This window comes from Schistocerca nitens, chromosome 9 (genome assembly GCF_023898315.1).
Source record: "Schistocerca nitens isolate TAMUIC-IGC-003100 chromosome 9, iqSchNite1.1, whole genome shotgun sequence".
Lineage (NCBI taxonomy): Eukaryota > Metazoa > Arthropoda > Insecta > Orthoptera > Acrididae > Schistocerca > Schistocerca nitens.
In genome coordinates this window covers 436838937-436861009 of record NC_064622.1, presented here as the reverse complement: position 1 = coordinate 436861009, position 22073 = coordinate 436838937, and the positions used below count along the sequence as shown (strand labels likewise).

General features: G+C 40.1%; 1 protein-coding gene across 1 annotated transcript; it reads left to right on the top strand.

Moving 5' to 3' along the window:
• Window positions 1-792: 792 nt before the first annotated feature.
• Window positions 793-14496, top strand: LOC126203949 (fatty acid-binding protein, muscle-like). The gene is made up of 3 exons (XM_049938342.1): window positions 793-907; window positions 12744-13024; window positions 14366-14496. Exons 1-3 carry the CDS (start codon window positions 826-828, stop codon window positions 14414-14416), a joined length of 414 nt encoding a protein of 137 aa, XP_049794299.1. The 5' UTR covers window positions 793-825; the 3' UTR covers window positions 14417-14496.
• The last annotated feature ends 7577 nt before the right edge of the window (window positions 14497-22073 follow it).

Genomic DNA, 22073 nt, shown 5'->3' with positions numbered 1-22073 from the left:
TTACTCCCTTCCCAACCACTGCTTCCCTTCCATGCCGGCCGACCGGGGTGGCCGAGCGGTTCTAGGCGCTACAGTCAGGAATCGCGCGACCCCTGCGGCGCAGGTTCGATTCCTGCCTCGGGCGTGGATGTGTGTGACGTCCTTAGGGTCGTTAGGTTTAAGTAGTTCTGTTCTAGGGATCTGATGACCTCAGCAGTTCCTTTGGTTGGTTAGGTTTAAGTAGTTCTAAGTTCTTGGGGTCTGATGACCTCTGATGACCTCAACAATACTGCTCAGAGCCATTTTTGGTCCTTCCATTCCCCTCGACTCTTATAACTGCCATCTGGTTTCTGTACAAATTGTAAATAGTCTTTCGCTCTCTGCATTTGACCCCTGCCACCTTCACAATTTGAGAGTATTGCAGTCAACATTGTCAAAAGCCTTCTCTAAGTCTACAAATGCTAGAAACGTAGGTATCCCTTTCCTTAATCTATCTTCTAAGATAAGTCGTAATTCCACGGAATTCAAACTGAGGAGTGAATGATGAAGGATGTAAATGCCATAGCAAATTTCTCTGCTTCGTAGAAAGTGTACGACTCAATACGATACGTCCGTCATAAACAGATATGCTTTGTATCGCCTGTCTCGTGTGCGAATTACGCAAGAAAATATCAGCAGGAGTGCCGGATATCGTCTTATTAATCAGATACTGAACCGTTCCTTATCAAAGGAAGTGACGGCTGAGCGAAGGATACGGTTCGATAATAAATAAACGGCCACACAGCACCAAGACATTGTGGCCTCACTCTTTCAGCCGTTACACCTGAGAGGAGCAAACCGTTCAAGATGGTGAAACAGTTCTCAGGAAAGAGCTATGCGCTCGACGCGGCCAGCTTGGAGAACATGGAGGCGTTCCTCGACGCCAGCGGTGAGCGAATAGATGAGTTAACTTTTATTAACTCTGGGAGATATATTGTAACTACATTACGAAAAAAGTAAAAAACTAAGACTCTCTATATACTGCAGCAGAAAGGTCTGTAAAGTTAGCCAGAGTTACATTAAACGTCGGCGGAAAACTTAAAAGTGAACAATCTGCAGAGTTCTTGGACCTTTTCGAATAGAGTGTGCAGTTACATAGAAAGTTTATCGGATTATGTGGTATTTAATCAGTATATATGAATACAAAACTTCGTCCTTCTGATCATATTTTTCAAGCGATTTACGGGGGGAACAAAGAAGGAGCCTCAACTAAGATTGCACCAAACAAAAGCAGTCAAAAGTATTATCGGCTTATGCACTGATGGCCAATCCTTCAACCATCATTGTTGTTGTGGTCCTCAGTCCTGAGATTGGTTTGATGCAGCTCTCCATGCTACTCTATCCTGTGCAAGCTTCTTCATCTCCCAGTACCTACTGCAACTTACATCCTTCTGAATCTGCTTAGTGTATTGACCTCTTGGTCTCCCTCTACGATTTTTACCCTCCACGCTGCCCTCCAATGCTAAATTTGTGATCCCTTGATGCCTCAAAACATGTCCTACCAACCGATCCCTTCTTCTAGTCAAGTTGTGCCACAAACTTCTCTTCTCCCCAATCCTATTCAATACCTCCTCATTAGTTACGTGATCTACCCACCTTATCTTCAGCATTCTTCTGTAGTACCACATTTCGAAAGCTTCTATTCTCTTCTTGTCCAAACTGGTTATCGTCCATGTTTCACTTCCATACATGGCTACACTCCATACAAATACTTTCAGAAACGACTTCCTGACACTTAAATCTATACTCGATGTTAACAAATTTCTCTTCTTCAGAAAAGATTTCCTTGCCATTGCCAGTCTACATTTTATATCCTCTCTACTTCGACCATCATCAGTTATTTTGCTCCCTAAATAGCAAAACTCCTTTACTACTTTAAGTGTCTCATTTCCTAATCTAATCCCCTCAGCATCACCCGATTTAATTTGACTACATTCCATTACCTCGTTTTGCTTTTGTTGATGTTCATCTGATATCCTCCTTTCAAGACACTGTCCATTCCGTTCAACTGCTCTTCCAAGTCCTTTGCTGTCTCTGAGCATTATGCACTGAGAAACAACATCGAAGCCTCAAATATCAGTCCACGTTTTAAAGGGACGTTCTTCAGAATGACTTCATTTAACAATGAAAGACTGCTTTACTGAAATAAAGTATCATGGACTGACCTATGCATACGTCGTAGAATTGATGTACACTTATGTTGAGAAAAACAGAGCACCTTGAACTACTGAAGATAGGACGTTCATACAGAACATGTACAATAGTATCGTCTGGAGAAATGATTAGCATTTGATCAATGTCGGCTCGCCGATTCAGTGTCAACATCGATATCGCGGCGCAACACCACCTACCGGTAAAATGTGCCTGCTACTCACGTTCTCGCAATACAGCAAAGATAATGAGATCAGTGTGACTTGAGCAGACATGCAGGATGCCTCGCACACCTATGCGTGAACCTTGCCGTCAAATCAGTGAGTCTGAAAGAGGGCGGAAATTGGCTTGAGAGAATGTGATGCATGCATCCGAGAAACTGCTGCTGGTGTGGGACGAAGAGTTTCGACAGTACAACGGGTGTATGCCGAATGGTTCACGGAAGGCTGTAGAACACGATGAGAGAGCTTAGGTCGCACCACCCAGACAACTCCCCGAGGACATGGACGCCTCATCCTTATGTCATTGCAGAACAGATCTGTGTCTGCGTCCTCCTCGGCTCTGGCGTAACAGTGCTATACATCGAAAAGTATTAGGTGTGACCGTCTGTTGCAGTTAATTAAGGCATGGCTTAACGTACGCACCACCTTTGACGTATGTGCAGAAACACTAGACGGCAGTGGTGTATGAAACGACGTCATTGCAGACAGAAATGGCATCAGACAGTGTTTTCGGACGAATCCAGGTTCTGTTTGTTTGAAGAAGATGGCCGCATGCTGGTTCGCCACATACGGCGGGAGCCGCTTCAGAGTGAGCTCATTTGCGCACGGAATACAGCGCAAAATCAAAGCCTTATGGTGTGAGATGCAATTTGGTACAAATACAAAACACAGTCGGTGCGTGTACAGGACACTGTGACCAGCGCGACCTTCATGAGTGACATCCTGCCACCCGTAGCTATACCCTTTCTGCACAACACCCCAGACGGCATTTATCACCAAGACAATGCACGACGATAGGTTCCCGCAATAACACGTGCTTCTTTCGTCACAGGACGTCGTCCTTTTGCCTCGGCCCACCAGACCACCAGGCTTGTCGTCACTCGAAAACATGTGGGATATGGTGAAACGACAGGTGCAGCGCCGTGACCCAATGCCAAGCTCCACAGATGAACTTTGGAACCAGGTGAACGCAGCATGGATGGCTACACTACAGGACACCATTCGCGACTTATACGCGTCGATGCCATCACTCGTGGAACAAATTATGAGGGCGCATGGTGGACCCTGTGCCTACTAGGCAACAGAACACGTTCTGAACCGAGATGACTGAATGCTAATCATTTCTGCAGAACATACTACTGTAGAATTCTGTGAATATGAGCGTCCCAATCAGGGTGCTCTGTTTTTCTAGACATGAGTGTATTAATGGTACGAGGGACTCCCAGAGGAGAGAATCTTACTTTACACGTAGAGAGACTACTGCACTGTCAAAAAGTTGTACAAACGACGCATCAAAGTTTTCGAATTTTTGAAACCAGTCAATTTGGTAAATTCAAAAATAAAAAATTTAATGGAAAATTTTAACTGTCGTATCATCATCTGTGGGTATAAGAACACAGACAGAAACGGCGAAGAAGTGGAACTATGGGCAGAACAAGAAGACCTTACACTCCTACACCATTCGAACCATCGGAGATGTAATTCGAATAATATATAGATGACGAGTGCCCTCGACCAACATGTCGTGAAACTTGTAGAAGATCCGATACCCAGAGATCAACATTAGCCAATCACAAGTGGAAACAGATGGCCTGTGACTCTGAAAATGTTCCACTTTAATGACGTTTCAAGTTCAAGAAGGCAAGCTGTAATGATTTCGAACTAGAGATTGACCAAGTGATAACTAACGAAATAAAATTACAGTATTTTTGTAGACATAACGGAGGAAATATTACGTAACCATATTCCACGATAATACAGGACTCAATACCTAGTGGGACAAACAGAGCACGTCAAACAATTACTCAGTACGTACCGAGAGCACTCTGACGAAGACTCCTTTGCTGAAGAAGCAAAAACCGCAGGCGAAGTCTACACTGCACCACTCAATGATGGGACGAAAGAAAAATAGGTGCAACTGCTGAATGATCTGGGACATGAAGCATAATAGGGGGTTTCGTTCTTTGGATCATCAGTCATATGACTAGTCGGCGGCGGCTCAGTATGGACACCTCTCATGGGGCAAGCTCTTTATTTCAGAGTAGCACTTGCGCCCTACTTCTTCCATTACCTGTTGGATATATTCCAGTCTTTGTCTTCCCCTACAGTTTTAACCCTTTACAGATCCGACTTTTATCCATTGTGGATGTGGAGCACTGCGACTGTGGTGTGAACAGGTTTTCAGAAATTACTGCAACCAGTCGCCTTTTATGTAGATGTATTTTATTTAACCATGACCGGTTTCGAGCTGCCTAGCAACTCATCATCAGATGGTGTATACATTTAGTGCTTTTTTGTACCCATTGTGTGGGTGGTTGAGTATCTGTGGCTAGACAGAAACGAGAACAAATAATCGCTACATGTGGTACAGTAACACGAAATATTTACAGCATAATTTATGTTTAACGTATAAGAGCAAATAATCACTACATGTGGTACAGTTACATGAAATATTTACAATTTAATTTACGTTTTGAGGTGTTACTTACAAATAAATCTTTTTGCAGCTATATATATCTCTTTTAGGACGTATTTTTGAAACCATTGTGTCTTGTTTTTCACAATTTCACAAGTTAAAACTTTCACTAGATGTATATTACTTTTATGAGGCACTGTTGGAAACATATATCTCGTTTTTCGTAAACATCGCTGAACACACTTAGCCACAGATACGAATACAGGATTTACACATTATAAACAAGCCAAAGATTGCAATATAACTACAGTATCAAAGATTTCAAGTTGACCAGAGGCATTATTAGTCATCACACACACTGACAAGAGATTTGTCTTTATTACATAGAAAATAAATATAAATTAGCTTAAACTAGTAAAATGTTTATTTATAAATTAGCTGTGCAATTTAACAGGTATATAAACTAGATTTTATACATTATATTCAGTTACATTTAAGATTATTGGTATTGAGAGTATTATGACAGCTAATTTCTTGCTCCTTCCATTGGCTGATCTTGGCATATGATGTCTGGGATGAGAGGTTGATGGTTAACTTGAAATAATAAGTAATGCTGGAACTTGTAAGGGTGTGGAAAAGGAGTTGGCGGTGGGGGGGGGGGGGGGGGGGGGTTGAGAGGGTGATGTGGAAAGAGAAAAGAGCTGAAGGGGCATCCCAGACATCATATGCCAAGATCAGCCAATGGAAGGAGCAAGAAATTAGCTGTCATAATACTCTCAATACCAATAATCTTAAATGTAACTGAATATAATGTATAAAATCTAGTTTATATACCTGTTAAATTGCACAGCTAATTTATAAATAAACATTTTACTAGTTTAAGCTAATTTACATTTATTTTCTATGTAATAAAGACAAATCTCTTGTCATTGTGTGTGATGACTAATAATGCCTCTGGTCAACTTGAAATCTTTGATACTGTAGTTATATTGCAATCTTTGGCTTGTTTATAATGTGTAAATCCTGTATTCGTATCTGTGGCTAAGTGTGTTCAGCGATGTTTACGAAAAACGAGATATATGTTTCCAACAGTGCCTCATAAAAGTAATATACATCTAGTGAAAGTTTTAACTTGTGAAATTGTGAAAAACAAGACACAATGGTTTCAAAAATACGTCCTAAAAGAGATATATATAGCTGCAAAAAGATTTATTTGTAAGTAACACCTCAAAACGTAAATTAAATTGTAAATATTTCATGTAACTGTACCACATGTAGTGATTATTTGCTCTTATACGTTAAACATAAATTATGCTGTAAATATTTCGTGTTACTGTACCACATGTAGCGATTATTTGTTCTCGTTTCTGTCTAGCCACAGATACTCAACCACCCACACAATGGGTACAAAAAAGCACTAAATGTATACACCATCTGATGATGAGTTGCTAGGCAGCTCGAAACCGGTCATGGTTAAATAAAATACATCTACATAAAAGGCGACTGGTTGCAGTAATTTCTGAAAACCTGTTCACACCACAGTCGCAGTGCTCCACATCCACAATGGATAAAAGTCTTATTTTGCTACCTAGCCAGGTAAAAGGAACAATGAACAAATACAGGAAGTGCAAAGTGAAACTAATGAAAACTATTCTTGCCATCAAATTTAATAAGCAATGTATCTTAGAGAATGTAACTCCTAATTACATAAGAGTTGTAGTTAAAGACCAGAGTGAATCTGCACAAGCAGCCAAGAGAAAATGTGAAATTGTATGGATCAAAAATGAAATTAGATCACATTACAAACGAAAAGACTTGTTAAACAGGGACATCTACATGCTGCACTTAGAGTTAAGCAACTATCTCACTCTAAGCCAAATCACGGATTTCTTAGATCTAACCCAACTAAATGTGCATAAAGAGATGTTGAAAATTGCACATAAACAAAAAGAAAAGCTCTCACTCCTGATTGCCAAAAAATCCCCCATTCCACCAAATGAATGCCCTCCCGTGCAACATAAATTCTTTGAGAGAGTAGTTAACACAACAAGCATTAATTTCAATAGCACAGAATTAAATTTGTTAAATAAGGGACTTAAACATAATATTGCCACAAAACTTGATTACAACAGTGTTAAAGACCTAATAACTAACACCAAAATAGCATGTATAACATCAAAACTAGATCAGAATGATCAAAATGCTCTAGCCCATGATGCAAACAAAATAATAAAGAAAACCATAGATGCACAAAGGCTCCATATTAATAAACATGATGAATCTGCAACACTGAAACAAATTAACAAAAAGCTAACAAACAGTAGTGCCCTTGTTGTTAAATCTGACAAAGGCAGCACAGCCGTGATAATGTACGAGTCTGATTACATTAAGAAAACTCTAGAATTTTTCAAGAATAACAACATAACTGAGTTGAAATCTGACCCCACTCCCAAATACCAAGCTAAAATAAAAGACATGTTAAAAAATTGTAACTTTCTGCTGACATCCATTGAAGCCAAACAATGTGTTATAATGAACCCTACAGCACCAAAGCTTAGATCACAACCTAAAATTCATAAAGATGGACACCCGATACGCCCGATTGTGAATTCCATAAATAGCCCAGGGTACAAAGTGACTAAAAAACTGCATGAAATACTCAAGAAATATTATACATTCCCAACCAATTATTCCATAAAAAACACCTATGATTTGATTGACAGTATCAGAGAAATTTCCATTCCCAATGCAGCTAACTTTGCATCCCTTGATATTGTCAACCTGTACACAAACATACCTATAATAGACACACTTCGAATAATAAAAAATAACTTATTACAACATAAAAAGTTAAGTGACATGGAAATCTGTGAGCTGATGGATTTACTTGAATTAGTGCTGTCCCACAATTACTTCACCTTCAACAACAAAATATATATTCAACATGATGGTCTAGCAATGGGCAGTAGTCTAGCTGGCCTTCTTGCTGACATCTACATTAATGATCTTGAAATTAAATTCTTTAAAGCAAACCCAATAGAAACAGACAAGATCATTTATTATAAACGATATGTTGATGACACCCTGTTGTTATATGATGGGACAGCCACTGAAATTGAGGCCTTAGCTGGTAAACTTAATAAGGTTCACCCCAAAATACAGTTCACAGTAGAACACCAAACCCAAAAAGGTATCTATTTTCTTGACCTAAACATAACACATCACAACAACAAACATAAATTTCAGATATATAGGAAACCCACCACTTCAGATGTTATAATAAACAATACATCATGCCACCCAAATCAGCATAAACTAGCTTTTTTCAAATCAGCACTTAACCGTATCAACAAGATTCAAGCTGATCCTACTGCAAAAATTAATGAAATCAATATATTAAAAACAATAGCATCAAACAATGCTTATGACCCAAGCATAATTGAAAAATTAGATAAAAACATTATATCCAACAAAGCAAAACTAGCAAGCCAGACCTCAGTAGCAGAAGAAACCAAATTCGTTTGTATGCCGTTTCTCGGCAATATCTCATACAAACTTGCTAAGCTATTCAAACCACATAATGTCAAAATAAGTTTTCACACTAACAACAAAATACAGAACAAAATAGTCCACAACACCAAAAGAGCCAGCACACCCTACCAAAAATCTGGTATATATAAATTAAGATGTGACAGCTGCTCCTGCTACTACATAGGGCAAACAGGTAGAAATTTTGAGATCCGATACAAAGAGCACACTGATGCACTTCGCCTAAATAACTTAAATAGATCCACTTTTGCTACCCATCTAGCAGATAATAAACATTCCATAACAGACATTAAAACTAACCTTCAAATCCTACACACTGTAGACAAGGGATTCAAGATGGATCTTCTCGAACAATTAGAGATTTTTACCCACAAACATAATTCCCCACATACCATTTTAAATGAGCAGACAGAACTGGCGAATAACTCCTTCTTTCAGAATTTTAAGGATTCTTTGAACTTAAAAAACTAAACAGTCATTCAGTAACAAAATGCCCCCCCCCCACACACACACATAAAAGCTTGTACCACTTCTGCCCCCCCCCCTTCAGCTCTTTTCTCTTTCCACATCACCCTCTCAACCCCCCCCCCTCACCGCCAACTCCTTTTCCACACCCTTACAAGTTCCAGCATTACTTATTATTTCAAGTTAACCATCAACCTCTCATCCCAGACATCATATGCCAAGATCAGCCAATGGAAGGAACAAGAAATTAGCTGTCATAATACTCTCAATACCAATAATCTTAAATGTAACTGAATATAATGTATAAAATCTAGTTTATATACCTGTTAAATTGCACAGCTAATTTATAAATAAACATTTTACTAGTTTAAGCTAATTTACATTTATTTTCTATGTAATAAAGACAAATCTCTTGTCAGTGTGTGTGATGACTAATAATGCCTCTGGTCAACTTGAAATCTTTGATACTGTAGTTATATTGCAATCTTTGGCTTGTTTATAATGTGTAAATCCTGTATTCGTATCTGTGGCTAAGTGTGTTCAGCGATGTTTACGAAAAACGAGATATATGTTTCCAACAGTGCCTCATAAAAGTAATATACATCTAGTGAAAGTTTTAACTTGTGAAATTGTGAAAAACAAGACACAATGGTTTCAAAAATACGTCCTAAAAGAGATATATATAGCTGCAAAAAGATTTATTTGTAAGTAACACCTCAAAACGTAAATTAAATTGTAAATATTTCATGTAACTGTACCACATGTAGTGATTATTTGCTCTTATACGTTAAACATAAATTATGCTGTAAATATTTCGTGTTACTGTACCACATGTAGCGATTATTTGTTCTCGTTTCTGTCTAGCCACAGATACTCAACCACCCACACAATGGGTACAAAAAAGCACTAAATGTATACACCATCTGATGATGAGTTGCTAGGCAGCTCGAAACCGGTCATGGTTAAATAAAATACATCTACATAAAAGGCGACTGGTTGCAGTAATTTCTGAAAACCTCTTTACAGATCCCTCTAGTCCCAAAGAAGCTACTCTCTGATGTCTTAAAATACACACACCAAAAAAAGTTTTCCATCACCACGGTTCGAGAATCCCGGAGCCTGTGCAGAAAATGGGAATAGAGATCAACATAAACATCATTTCCGCCCTTTTTATTTGCTCATGGAAACCACACATTGCATGTTGTACCACCATACAGCGAGACCTTCAGAGGTGGTAGTCCAGATTGCTGTACACACTGATTACCTCTAATACCCAGTAGACCATCCTCTTGCGTTGCTGCTTGCCTGTCTTCATCGTGGCATACTATCCACAAGTTCAACAAGGCACAGTTGGTCCAGATTGTCCCACACCTCAAGGCGATTCGGCGCAGATCCCTCAGAGTGGTTGGTGGGTCACGTCGTCCTTAAACAATCCTTTTCCATCCATCCCAGGCGTGTTCGATAGGGTTCATGTCTGGAGAACATGCTGGATACTCTAGTCGAGCGATGTCGTTATACTGCAGGAAGTCATTACAAGATTTGATCGATGGGGACGCGAATTGTTCACCATGAAGACAAATGCCTCGCCAATATGCTGCCGATATGGTTGCACTATCGGTCGGAGGATGGCATGCACGTATCGTACAGCCATTACGACGCCTTCTATGAACGCCAGCGGCGTACGTCCACATAATGCCACCCCAAAACAGCAGGGAACCTACACCTTGCTGTACTCGCTGGACAGTGTGTCTAAGGCGTTTAGCCTGACCGGGTTGCCTCCAAACACGTCTCTGGTGATTGTCTGGTTGAAGGTATATGAGTTCACACATCGGTGAAGAGAACGTGATGCCAATCCTGAGTGGCCAATTCGTCACGTTGCTGAGCCCATCTGTACTGCGCTGCATGGTGTCGTGGTTGCAAAGCTGCACCTCGCCATGGCTGTCGGGAGTGAAGTTGCGCATTATGCAACCTATTGCGCACAATTTGAGTCGTAACACGACGTCATGTCGCTGCACGAAAAACATTATGGTGGCGTTGCTGTCAGGGTTCCTCCGAGCCATAACCCGTAAGTGGCGGTCATCCACTGCAGTTGTAGTCCTTTGGCGGTCTGAGCGAGGCGTGTCATCGACAGTTCCTGTCTCTCTGTATCCCCTCCACGTCCGAACAACACTTCCCTTTTTGGCCGGCCGCTGTGGCCCAGCTGTTCTAGGCGCTTCAGTCTGGAACCGCGCTGTTGCTACGGTTGCAGGTCCGAATCCTTCCTAGGGCATGGATGTGTGTGATGTCCTTAGGTTAGTTAGGTCTAAGTTGCTCTAAGTCTAGGGGACTGATGACCTCAGATATTGTCCCATATTGCTTAGAGCAATTTGAACTATTTTTGAACTTCCCTTGTTGAGTGACTTTCTTGGCTCAGAGTAACAAAGTAAGAATGCGGACGCGATCAAGCCGCGGTATTTACCGTCTATGCATGGTTGAACTGCAGACAACACGAGCCGTGTGCCTCCTTCCTCGTGGAATGACTGTAATTGATCGGCTGTAGGACTCCGTCCGTCTAAACTTGTTCTCCCTTAAAAGCTTACAAAATAATTAAAAAAAATGGCTCTGAGCACTATGGGACTCAACTGCTGTGGTCATAAGTCCCCTAGAACTCAGAACTACTTAAACCTAACTAACCTAAGGACGGCACACAACACCCAGCCATCACGAGGCAGAGAAAATCCCTGACCCCGCCGGGAATCGAACCCGGGAACCCGGGCGTGGGAAGCGAGAACGCTACCGCACGACCACGAGATGCGGGCACAAAATAATTAAAGAAAAACAGTTTATCACTTAGGAAATGTTCATTTTTCATTCAGTAAAAAGATTTGCATCAAGTGTGACTTTTCAATTTATTATTTCTTTACCACGTACTCCATTTTCTACGAATTACATACGTGGACGATCGATTATTTAACGGATCAGGATAGGAGGTTACTGGTATATAACATGTTGGGCCCTGTAATCGTAAGAAAAATATAATATAAAGTGATGTTAATAACGAAACATGTTGTGAGTAAAGGAAACTTGCATTACACAAAAGCACATCATTAGAATTATGTGTGGAGCTCATCTGCAATGTGACTCATCACTTAATCATTTTAAGCATGTATACATCTCCCATTGTTATCTAACATCAACTATCTATGCAATATGTGACAGAAGTACTACAGCGTTTACCTATCACAGATTGAAAATACAACTTCAGTTGTAAGATTCTTTTTAGTTAAAACATGGCAAGTTTCAGGCTCTTATATGCCCATCATTAGATGTTATACTGAAAATAAACTAGAGACCAGAACTAATAATAGCTTTTATACGTACTAGTGCACATAAAAGAGCAGAAATTAAGTTCCATATAACATTATAGAAACCAGCGGTTGGGTTTGGTGTGGTAAACCTTAAGTCAATGGCAAAGTGACACCAGACAATACTACAGAAGGCTGCCTGGGTAAAGAAATATGCAATGAACACCTGGGCGGTTATACTTCGCGCTGTGACTCCTAGCGCCGCGGTGGGGGAGTACAGGACGTGGTGTATCACCAGCAACTGCAGAGGATAGAGTAGCATACACGAAGGTGGAAGCAAACTGGTAAACCTGAATAGCAAACGTACTGCCATTTGTTGACGGAAAGAAGAATGCCGGACCAATAGCCTCCTGCTTCTTTATGTACACTACTACATTTAAAAACTATTATTAGCTTTTGGTCTCTTGTTTATTTTCAGTATGAGACCTGATGATTGGTAGGTAAGAGCCCAAAACAGGCACTGTTTCAATTAGAAAGAACCTTACAACTGAAGCAGTATTTTCAACCTTTGCTATAACCCTCAGTTGCGGATGATCCTCTGACAGACTGTTTGTAGTGTTTACTTACTTTTTCCCACAGGAGTGACAGACCCCACACACCGCCAGCTGGCTCTGTCAGGCAAGGACACCCTGACACTGACACTGGAGGGTGACAAGGTGACGGATGTGACCCAACTGGGCGACTACAAGCACGTGCTGACATACCGCTTGGGGGAGGAGTTTGTGGAGGACACGGCCAGCCGCAAGAGGAAGAGCACCGTCACGCAAAGGGGAGCCGACACGCTGGTCAAGGTCGAGAAGTACGAGGATGGAAAGACCGTCACCATAGAGAAGACCTTCAGTGCCGACAAGATGGTCGTGGTGAGTCCAAACACTATACTTCCACTCTCAGCACATTCTGTTTTACACCTGTTCTTGTCATGTGTCGTATATGAGTGAGCATTATGCTGTCGCATCTTATTGAGTTTTGAATAAATTAACAGAAGCACCTTATTTCTGATTTTCCAAGCCATAGAAGCTGAAAATTACTTTTTTAGATTTAAATAAGGCTTAATTAATCAAAGTAAGCGCGGAATTATTGAGTTCTGATACAATCAACAAGTCACACATCCTCAGATACAGCTGTCTTGTTTAATCAACATTCTGGGATCATAAAGACGTTCTTCAAATTACTAATATTTTTTATGAAAGCTTATGAAAACTGCCTTCTGGAAGAACAGCTCGATTAGAATAAATTGATCGTATATTTTGCCTAAAATTCTTTTGATGAAATACTCTCGCAGAATCTTCGGACTGTCAAATGTATCATCTTTTGTTCTTCTTCTATGTAGCTGTGCCTACAATATTGTTGAGTATACGCCTTTATCTTCAATCTCGTTGGGTGTTAACGGTCATTAGTACTTTCTTTCGCTGTTCATCCTTCACAGTTTATGTGGCATTTCTACAATCTCAGGATTAAACAATTTTGAAATGGATTTGTATTCTCCATCAGATAACACAGAGTACCCTTACTGAAAATGTCACTAACACACTGAACTTCATTCAGTGTGTGATCTACTTCATCACCGGATGTCAGATGACTGAATTCTCAGTTCTTCTTGTCAAGCCTTCAATAAAGAACTTGATCAGAGGAATCAATACAACAGTAGTATTAAATGTCATCCTCATAAATGTTACCTACAACAGCAGCGAAAATTTTCGTATTTTATTATCATATAATTTGTACTCGCATATATTTTCTCTCTCTCTCTCTCTCTCTCTATCTCTCTCTCTCTCTCTCTCTCTCACACACACACACACACACACACACACACACACAAGAATTTATTCAAATGGACTCTGGCCTCAAAAGCCTTTTTCATTACATTAAAAACTAATTTAATGATGAACTAGGAAATCACTGTAAACAAAGTCAACTTATCAGTATTTGATTTCTTACCTATAATGTTATGTATATTCGTTATTTCACTAAACATCAGTATTAATTAATCAACTGAAAAAATTTAGTCTTTTAAGGCATGGATGACAAAAATATCCACAATGACTCATAATAAATGGAAATAATAAAACAGATTGATATCCTGTGTCATAATAAAACAGCTGTATTTGTCTTTTTATTGCCAGTTTCGTTACATTATAGAAAAGGCACAACAAGAAAACAGCGCCATGCTTTTTGTCATGCAATTTTTTTTTCTTTTACAGACCCTCACTATCGGCAACATCACAGCAAAAAGGATCTACAAGGCAGTTTGAACTCTGTTTTTGAAAATACAGTGTATTTACTGTGTACAGTGAAAAACTTTCATCGGAAAGATCTCCTGACTGTACCCCATCGTTGTCTCTTAAGTTATTATATTTTTGTAGTCTGTTTCACGAATAAATTAAAGTTAAAACGTTGAGATCCGATTCTATTTGTCACCAATTCTGTTGCTTTATTTTAAAATACAGTTCAAAGCGACTAGTATGTAACATGTTGAAGACTGATTCAGGAATTAATATAGTGAGCACTGGAAAATGCCGTCAAACCTGTATTCTGAAGTGCTCCTTACACCTTAGGATGTGGAGGAGTACTTGGTGGATGAAGGGCTGAATATTTCTTTGCTACAGTAACAAACATGCAATTTATGTGTTTTCTCTGCAAGATGGCGACTGATTCCAGTTTGTTGCATAGATGTATAACCAACTACAATAGTAATAACACCCAACGATAGCTGCTACAGCAAGACGGAATATGGGCCGTCATTGTAAGAAGGGAAATACACTGTGCAACACGACACGTGAATAGGGGACATTTCGTGCACGCCTTAAGCGGCAACGGCTTTCAGTCAGCTGTCTTCATTTCATCTGCCGCCTTTATTCGTATAGTCAACAACTCTGCGCTAAAGACGATGTGCATTAGATATTTCTGCCACGACTATTCCAACATTTGCCAGGAGATAATTTTTATCGAGTAATATTTTCCTCACTTCCCCTAAATTACTCCTGATGTCCTCTTATTAATGAAATTCAAGACGATTTACTACATAAACCATCCTAAAACCTTCTCTTTGAATGAATCTTCTCTGCCCAAATACTCTTCTTCATTGTTTCCAATTATTCTCAAGCTAAACTTTTTGCTTGTAATCCATCTACAGAACTGAGCAGCATTAAGTCTTTTTTTACGAAAAGATATTATTGGTATTCTGTATCCTATAATTAGCGCCTGGTGATTGTTACCTTGGACATTTATTTTTGTTGTATTCTCTTATTTCTCATCTTAAACTGATGACACGGAAAGTTGCAATGTTGATAAGTCGAATTTATGATCAATACTGAACTACTAACCAGCACAATGTGAGAAAGTTAAGTTTCGATCAGCGGCTAGTTACAAACTTTGATGACGTTGGTGTTCAAAAGAGCAAAAAGGAAAAATAGAAAGCATTGTAGCAATTATGTTGTTATATAAATGTTCAGCAACACAGGGCTACTTTATAGTCTGTCTTGCCACAATATCTATCATTGCTTATGTAGTGACTTTTCACCATATTGCTTCTGGATGGTTTCTAGATGCTGTTGCGACTCTGTATTTGTGGAATTTCTCTAAAGATATCCACAACCACAAACATTTTTCAATATTCTGCTTCTACGTACTCGGAATAAAATCATCATTCAATCATAAACCCATTCGTGAACAATCGTTTTTATACCATTTGATAGAAAAAATACCAATTGAGGAACCGCTATAACACAACCGTGATTTACTTTAACATTTCCAAAGACAAGACATGTTGTCGAGCAAATGAACATATGAATATGTACAGTACCTACAGAAGATACACAAACATGCCTGGTTCAAAGTATTTGTTTGTCACTCTTGTTCTTAGAATTAATGAATCTGCATTATACAATTTTAAATTCTCTGTTTGAAACCGTGTTCTGCTGGGATTTAGTAACGTATGCTACTGAATTATTGCTGTCAAACACACGACTATGCTGTAGTAAGATGTCTACCGTAAGTGGACAATAAGTGATCCAAGTAAATGTTTTGCGAATTAGATAACATCTTTTAGCCCTCTTCTTCATATCGCCTTTTCCATTTCATACACATTACGGCAGGGAAGGCTGTTGTATGCCTTTGAGAAAATCATAGCTAGCTTCAAGTGGGGAAAGAATTCGCAATTGAAAATATTTTTATATTGACAATCAGCCTCCTACAATGTAGTATTCAAACCATGAATTAGATTGCGTGAGCTGTAGCAAAACAACTGTCAAAAAGTTTGCGGAAAACTCGTTTAGGTTTATTTGACAGAAATATCTTTGCACATCAAGCACTATACAATGTGCTAAAGTTTGCATTAAGAATATAGTTTAATATATGATAATCAATAACTGTTACTATCAGACCATCGCACAAGACATACGACACACTCAATTCTTACTTATATTCTTATTTACAGGATGAAACACTGTCTGTTAGAACTGACCTACTACATTGCTTAGCTTCGTTTATTGAAGAAACACTTACGTTTTTTAATTTGCTTTAAGCCTGATAAAACACTACACACCACATAATATTATTTTCTGATCGATCACTATAGCCCATACTTTGCTTAACTATTGTTTCTTGACAATGAGGGGACGGTATTTAAATTACTGTGACTAGTAAAGAGTGTCATTAAATTTACAACAGACTATCATATATTACAAGGCACTGCGTCGTGTAATACGCAACGAAGTGATGTACTCCCAACCTGAGTGAGATAGTGTCGAAAAATTACAGATTAGTTAGCAGCAGTTTATCCAATAAAAGGGAAAACCGAAATAGAACCTGCGGTCTGTAATATTTATATAAAAAAAATATATGTGCGAGAGATTATAATCCGAGATATGGTAGCGGCTATAGACAAATTGTATCCACCACACACAACAAACAGCGAAGAAATTGCGATGGAGAAAAAATTGCGATTCACTTCAGAAATATTATCCTAGAGGCACACACATATTTATCGAAGGCTAAAACTGGATGGAAATGATTCATGCCAGGAACTGCCCTGATGCAGGGTGTGACGTATAATTTTACATATATAAATTTTCGATGACTACAGTGTCACGTCTTTCAGTGTCACACGAATTTTCATTTTTGAAAGGGGATCACTTAAGACTATTTCCATGCGTTCGCCCATCAAATTTCGCCCTCATATCACAAAATTGTCGTCTGATGTAGTACAAACTGAAAAAATAAATTCCTTTTAAAGCACTGTTTCGTATATAATTTATATTCAAAACCTTACACCTGTGTCACAGAACAAATCCTACATCGAGAATACTTTACACAAGGGAAGAAACGCTTCCGATAATTATTACAGTATGTAAAGAACATCAAAATATTAACAGACTGAAATAAACAAACAGTACATGGGCTATGTTAATCAATTTAACTGTAAAAAGCGAAGGAGCATATTATTAGCAGAATGAGAAATATGCAAAAGTGAAACGCCAAAATGAGCACTTCTCAATTGGGAGTAAATCAAAACAATCAGAATGGCTGAAAGAGAGCACAATAACATGAGCCATAAACGAATAAGAGCAAAGCAACTAATCAAATAAGAGAATAGGCAAAAATGAGATGCCAACAAAATGAGAGTTGGCCGAACTCCTTCGGCACTTATATAGGGTGTTACAAAAAGGTACGGCCAAACTTTCAGAAAACATTCCTCACACACAAATAAAGAGAAGATGTTATGTGGACATGTGTCCGGGAACGCTTAATTTCCGTGTTAGAGCTCATTTTAGTTTCGTCAGTATGTACTGTACTTCCTCGATTCACCGCCAGTTGGCCCAATTGAAGGAAGGTAATGTCGACTTCGGTGCTTGTGTTGACATGCGACTCATTGCTCTACAGTACTAGCATCAAGCACATCAGCACGTAGCATCAACAGGTTAGTGTTCATCACGAACGTGGTTTTGCAGTCAGTGCAATGTTTACAAACGCGGAGTTGGCAGATGCCCATTAGATGTATGGATTAGCACGGGGCAATAGCCGTGGCGCGGTACGTTTGTATCGAGACAGATTTCCAGGTGTCCCGACAGGAAGACATTCGAAGGAATTGATCGGCGTCTTAGGGATCACGGAGCATTCTAGCCTATGACTCGCGACTGGGGAAGACCTAGAACGACGAGGACACTTGCAATGGACGAGGCAACTCTTCGTGCAGTTGACGATAACCCTAATGTCGGCGTCAGAGAAGTTGCTGCTGTACAAGGCAACGTTGACCACGTCACTGTATGGAGAGTGCTACGGGAGAACCAGTTGTTTCCGTACCATGTACAGCGTGTGCAGGCACTATCAGCAGCTGATTGGCCTCCACGGGTATACTTCTGCGAATGGTTCATCCAACAATGTGTCAATCCTCATTTCAGTGCGAATGTTCTCTTTACGGATGAGGCTTCATTCCAACGTGACCAAATTGTAAATTTTCACAATCAACATGTGTGGGCTGACGAGAATCCGCACGCAATTGTGCAATCACGTCATCAACACAGATTTTCTGTGAACGTTTGGGCAGGCATTGTTGGCGATGTCTTGATTGGGCCCCATGTTCTTCCACCTACGCTCAATGGAGCACGTTATCATGATTTCATACGGAATACTCTACCTGTGCTGCTAGAACATGTGCCTTTACGACATGCACGATGGAGCTCCTGCACATTTCAGTCGAAGTGTTCGTACGCTTCTCAACAACAGATTCGGTGACCGATGGATTGGTAGAGGCGGACCAATTAAATGGCCTCCACGCTCTCCTGACCTCAACCCTCTTGACTTTCATTTATGGGGGCATTTGAAAGCCCTTGTCTACGCAACCCAGGTACCAAATGTAGAGACTCTTCGTGCTCGTATTGTGGGCGGCTGTGATACAATACGCCATTCTCCAGGGCTGCATCATCGCATCAGGGATTCCATGCGACGGAGGGTGGATGCATGTATCCTCGCTAACGGAGGACATTTTGAACATTTCCTGTAACAAAGTATTTGAAGTCACGCTGGTACGTTCTGTTGCTGTGTGTTTCCATTCGATGATTAATGTGATTTGAAGAGAAGTAATAAAATGAGCTCTAATATGTAAAGTAAGCGGTTCCGGACACATGTCCACATAACATTTTCTTTCTTTGTGCGTGAGGAATGTTTCCTGAAAGTTTGGCCGTACCTTTTTGTAACACCCTGTATACGGTTGCGCTCGCGGCGGCAACTCGCGGCCAGTACGCAACACGCGCGCCTGCGACCGCAATGCACTCTTAGCGCTCACGGCGGCGTCTAGCGGCCCGTACGCAAGTTGTGCGATTGCTGTCGCAGGTCGACTCTTAATCTATGATGTTACAAGGGGTATATTGGAGTGATTCACGTTCATATATAGGCATGTTAACAATTAACTGACTTACGTGAGTGAACTAAGGTACCAATAAATTTGGAAAAAAAGGAAGCATCGGATATTCGAAGGACAGTCATAAGGATTTTTAACATGGCTGTCAATCAGCAACTGTTGTATAATACAAAATTTTGAAAAACACAGCCCTCAGTCGCGAACACAATTAATTTGTAACCTAGGATTCGGTGTCACAAGGGACACCTTCTTCGGACAACATTAAAACTAAATGTTACAGCATAACGTACCAAAAAATTCGAAATCTGCGGTCATGCCTGACAGCGTCAGATAGTCAGAATTAAAATAAAATGCAACAGAGGTGCAAGCCACTAGGGGCTGCCATGTGTCCTCTGCTGCAGTCAACACAAAACACGTTATGCTGTAACATGTAGTTTCAATTTTGTCCGAAGAAGGTGTCCCTTGTGACACCGAAACCTATGTTACAAATTAATTGTGTTCACGACTGAGGGCTGTGTTTTTCAAAATTTTGTACAGTCATAAAGACTTTAATTTTTATTGTTGTTGTTGTTGCTGTGGTTTTGGTGGTGGTGTTCTTCAATCCGCAATTGTTTCATGAAACACTTAACATTAATCTTGTGCAAGCCTCTTCATCTCAGCAATACCAACTGCATACATTTGAAACAGTTTACTGTACTGAAGATTTAGTCTTCCTCTACAGTTTCACCCTCCATACTTCCTGATATTACCAATCCGTTTATTCATGGATGACTCAGGTTGTGTGGTTATCAAACGATTTCTTACTTTATTCAAGTTGTGCCACAGTTTTCATTCAGTTAGATTCAGAACCTCCTCACTACTTATTCGATAAACTCAACTGGTTTCCAACATTCTTTTGCAGCACTCTTTTCAAAACCTTCTCTTCTAGTCTGAACTGCTTATCGATCTCGTTTCTCTTCTATACAAAGCTATACTCGACACAAATACATTCAGAAATACTTGCTAAGTCATACATTTATATTGAATGATGACAAAGTTCTCAGTTTCAGAAAAACTTTTCTTCGTATTTTCCTGAACAAACGGCAAAACTCACTGACTGTTTATAGTATCTCATTTTCTAATCTAATTCTATCAGCACCACCTGATTTATTTCTAGTACATTTGATTTCGTTTGTTTTGCTTCTAGTGATATTAGTCATATAAACTGTGTTCAAGACCCTTTTCGTTCCATACAACTGACCTTGCAAAGCCTTTGCAGTCTCTTTGACAATGTCATCGAAAAAATGATTACATTTGTTCTTCCTGTGCTTTCATTCCTTCTTGAAATTTCTCCTTCGTTTCCTTTACTGCTCTCCCAGCGTACTGACTGAATAACATCAGTAATAGGCTACCTGCCTCTCTCATTCATTTCTCAACCACTGCTTCCCTTCATGCCGCTCGACTCTTGTAACAGCCGTCAGGTGTCAGTACTGGTTGTAAATAGCCTTTCGCTTCCTGTATTTTGCCCGTGCTACCATCGACGCTTCAAATACTGTATTCCAGTGAACATTGTCATAAACATTCTCTGAGTCTACAAATACCATAAACATAGGTACGTATATCCGTGGGGAGCGACACATACCTTTCCCACCGAAGTAAGACATGTCTGACCCGCAGGACTCCTAATATCCTTTCGTTCCTCACATATGGACTTATGATGCAGTCTTTTACACCGAGCCTTTTCTTTATTTTTGCAATTTGACACTTTGTGCCCACGTTGAAGACAAAGAAAGCATCTGTTTGCTAGTTTCAATTTATCTGTTCGATCATTAACGCCTACGATCTTCTTACAGTCTTGCGCTCAATGACCGCAAGATTCGCAAAAGACGCAGAGTGGTTCCTTTACGCTGGTATCCTTCGGAGTCGATCTTTTAGGTTTCGCGTGTACGTGAAGTGTGGACGCTGTGGGAAGGTTACTGGAAGTGCTGCAAAATTCACCGCTTATCTTCTGCTTGGTAAGCGCCCCGTCGACTTACTCGTTCAGAAACTCCATCAGTTGCAAAATGTCCCATTCGGATATTCCCGTACGCTTGGCGTGAATTATCCAGCGGCGGCATATGTCATCCGGAAAAGCGCGTAAAATTTTCGGCGCGAGGACTCGGCCGTATCCGTTCACTTCTTCCCCAAGTTCCCGGAGAGCTTGAATACGTCGCTGGCATTCAATGAATGTTGAATTAAGTTCCTCTGGGGTGGACAGCTTAATTGGTTTTATGGCTTCGAGATAATCTAAGTGGGCTTGAATTATTCGATCCTTGTTGCCATAACGCGTTTGGAGAATCTTCTTCGTTTCTGCGTACGTCTCGGCCGTCACCGCAATACCGTCCACTAAAATGCTTTGGTTCTCCCGAGAGATAGCCGCGAAGAAAGATGTGTTTATTAATTGTAGTTACCGACGGATTGTTGTCAACCGACTGCTCAAACTGCTCCCAGAATCGTGCCCATGTCCCGATATCGCCTGAAAAAGATGCACTGTCCTAAGAGTAAACAAACAGTCTCTCACTTGCCATCAGTAC

Bases quoted from the DNA above. Each gene is read 5' to 3' on its own strand.
- LOC126203949 (XM_049938342.1), top strand. From the start codon at position 826: ATGGTGAAACAGTTCTCAGGAAAGAGCTATGCGCTCGACGCGGCCAGC. The intron at 908-12,743 runs GTGAGCGAATAG...TTTTTCCCACAG, and splicing joins GGCGTTCCTCGACGCCAGCG to GAGTGACAGACCCCACACAC. The intron at 13,025-14,365 runs GTGAGTCCAAAC...TTTCTTTTACAG, and splicing joins GTGCCGACAAGATGGTCGTG to ACCCTCACTATCGGCAACAT.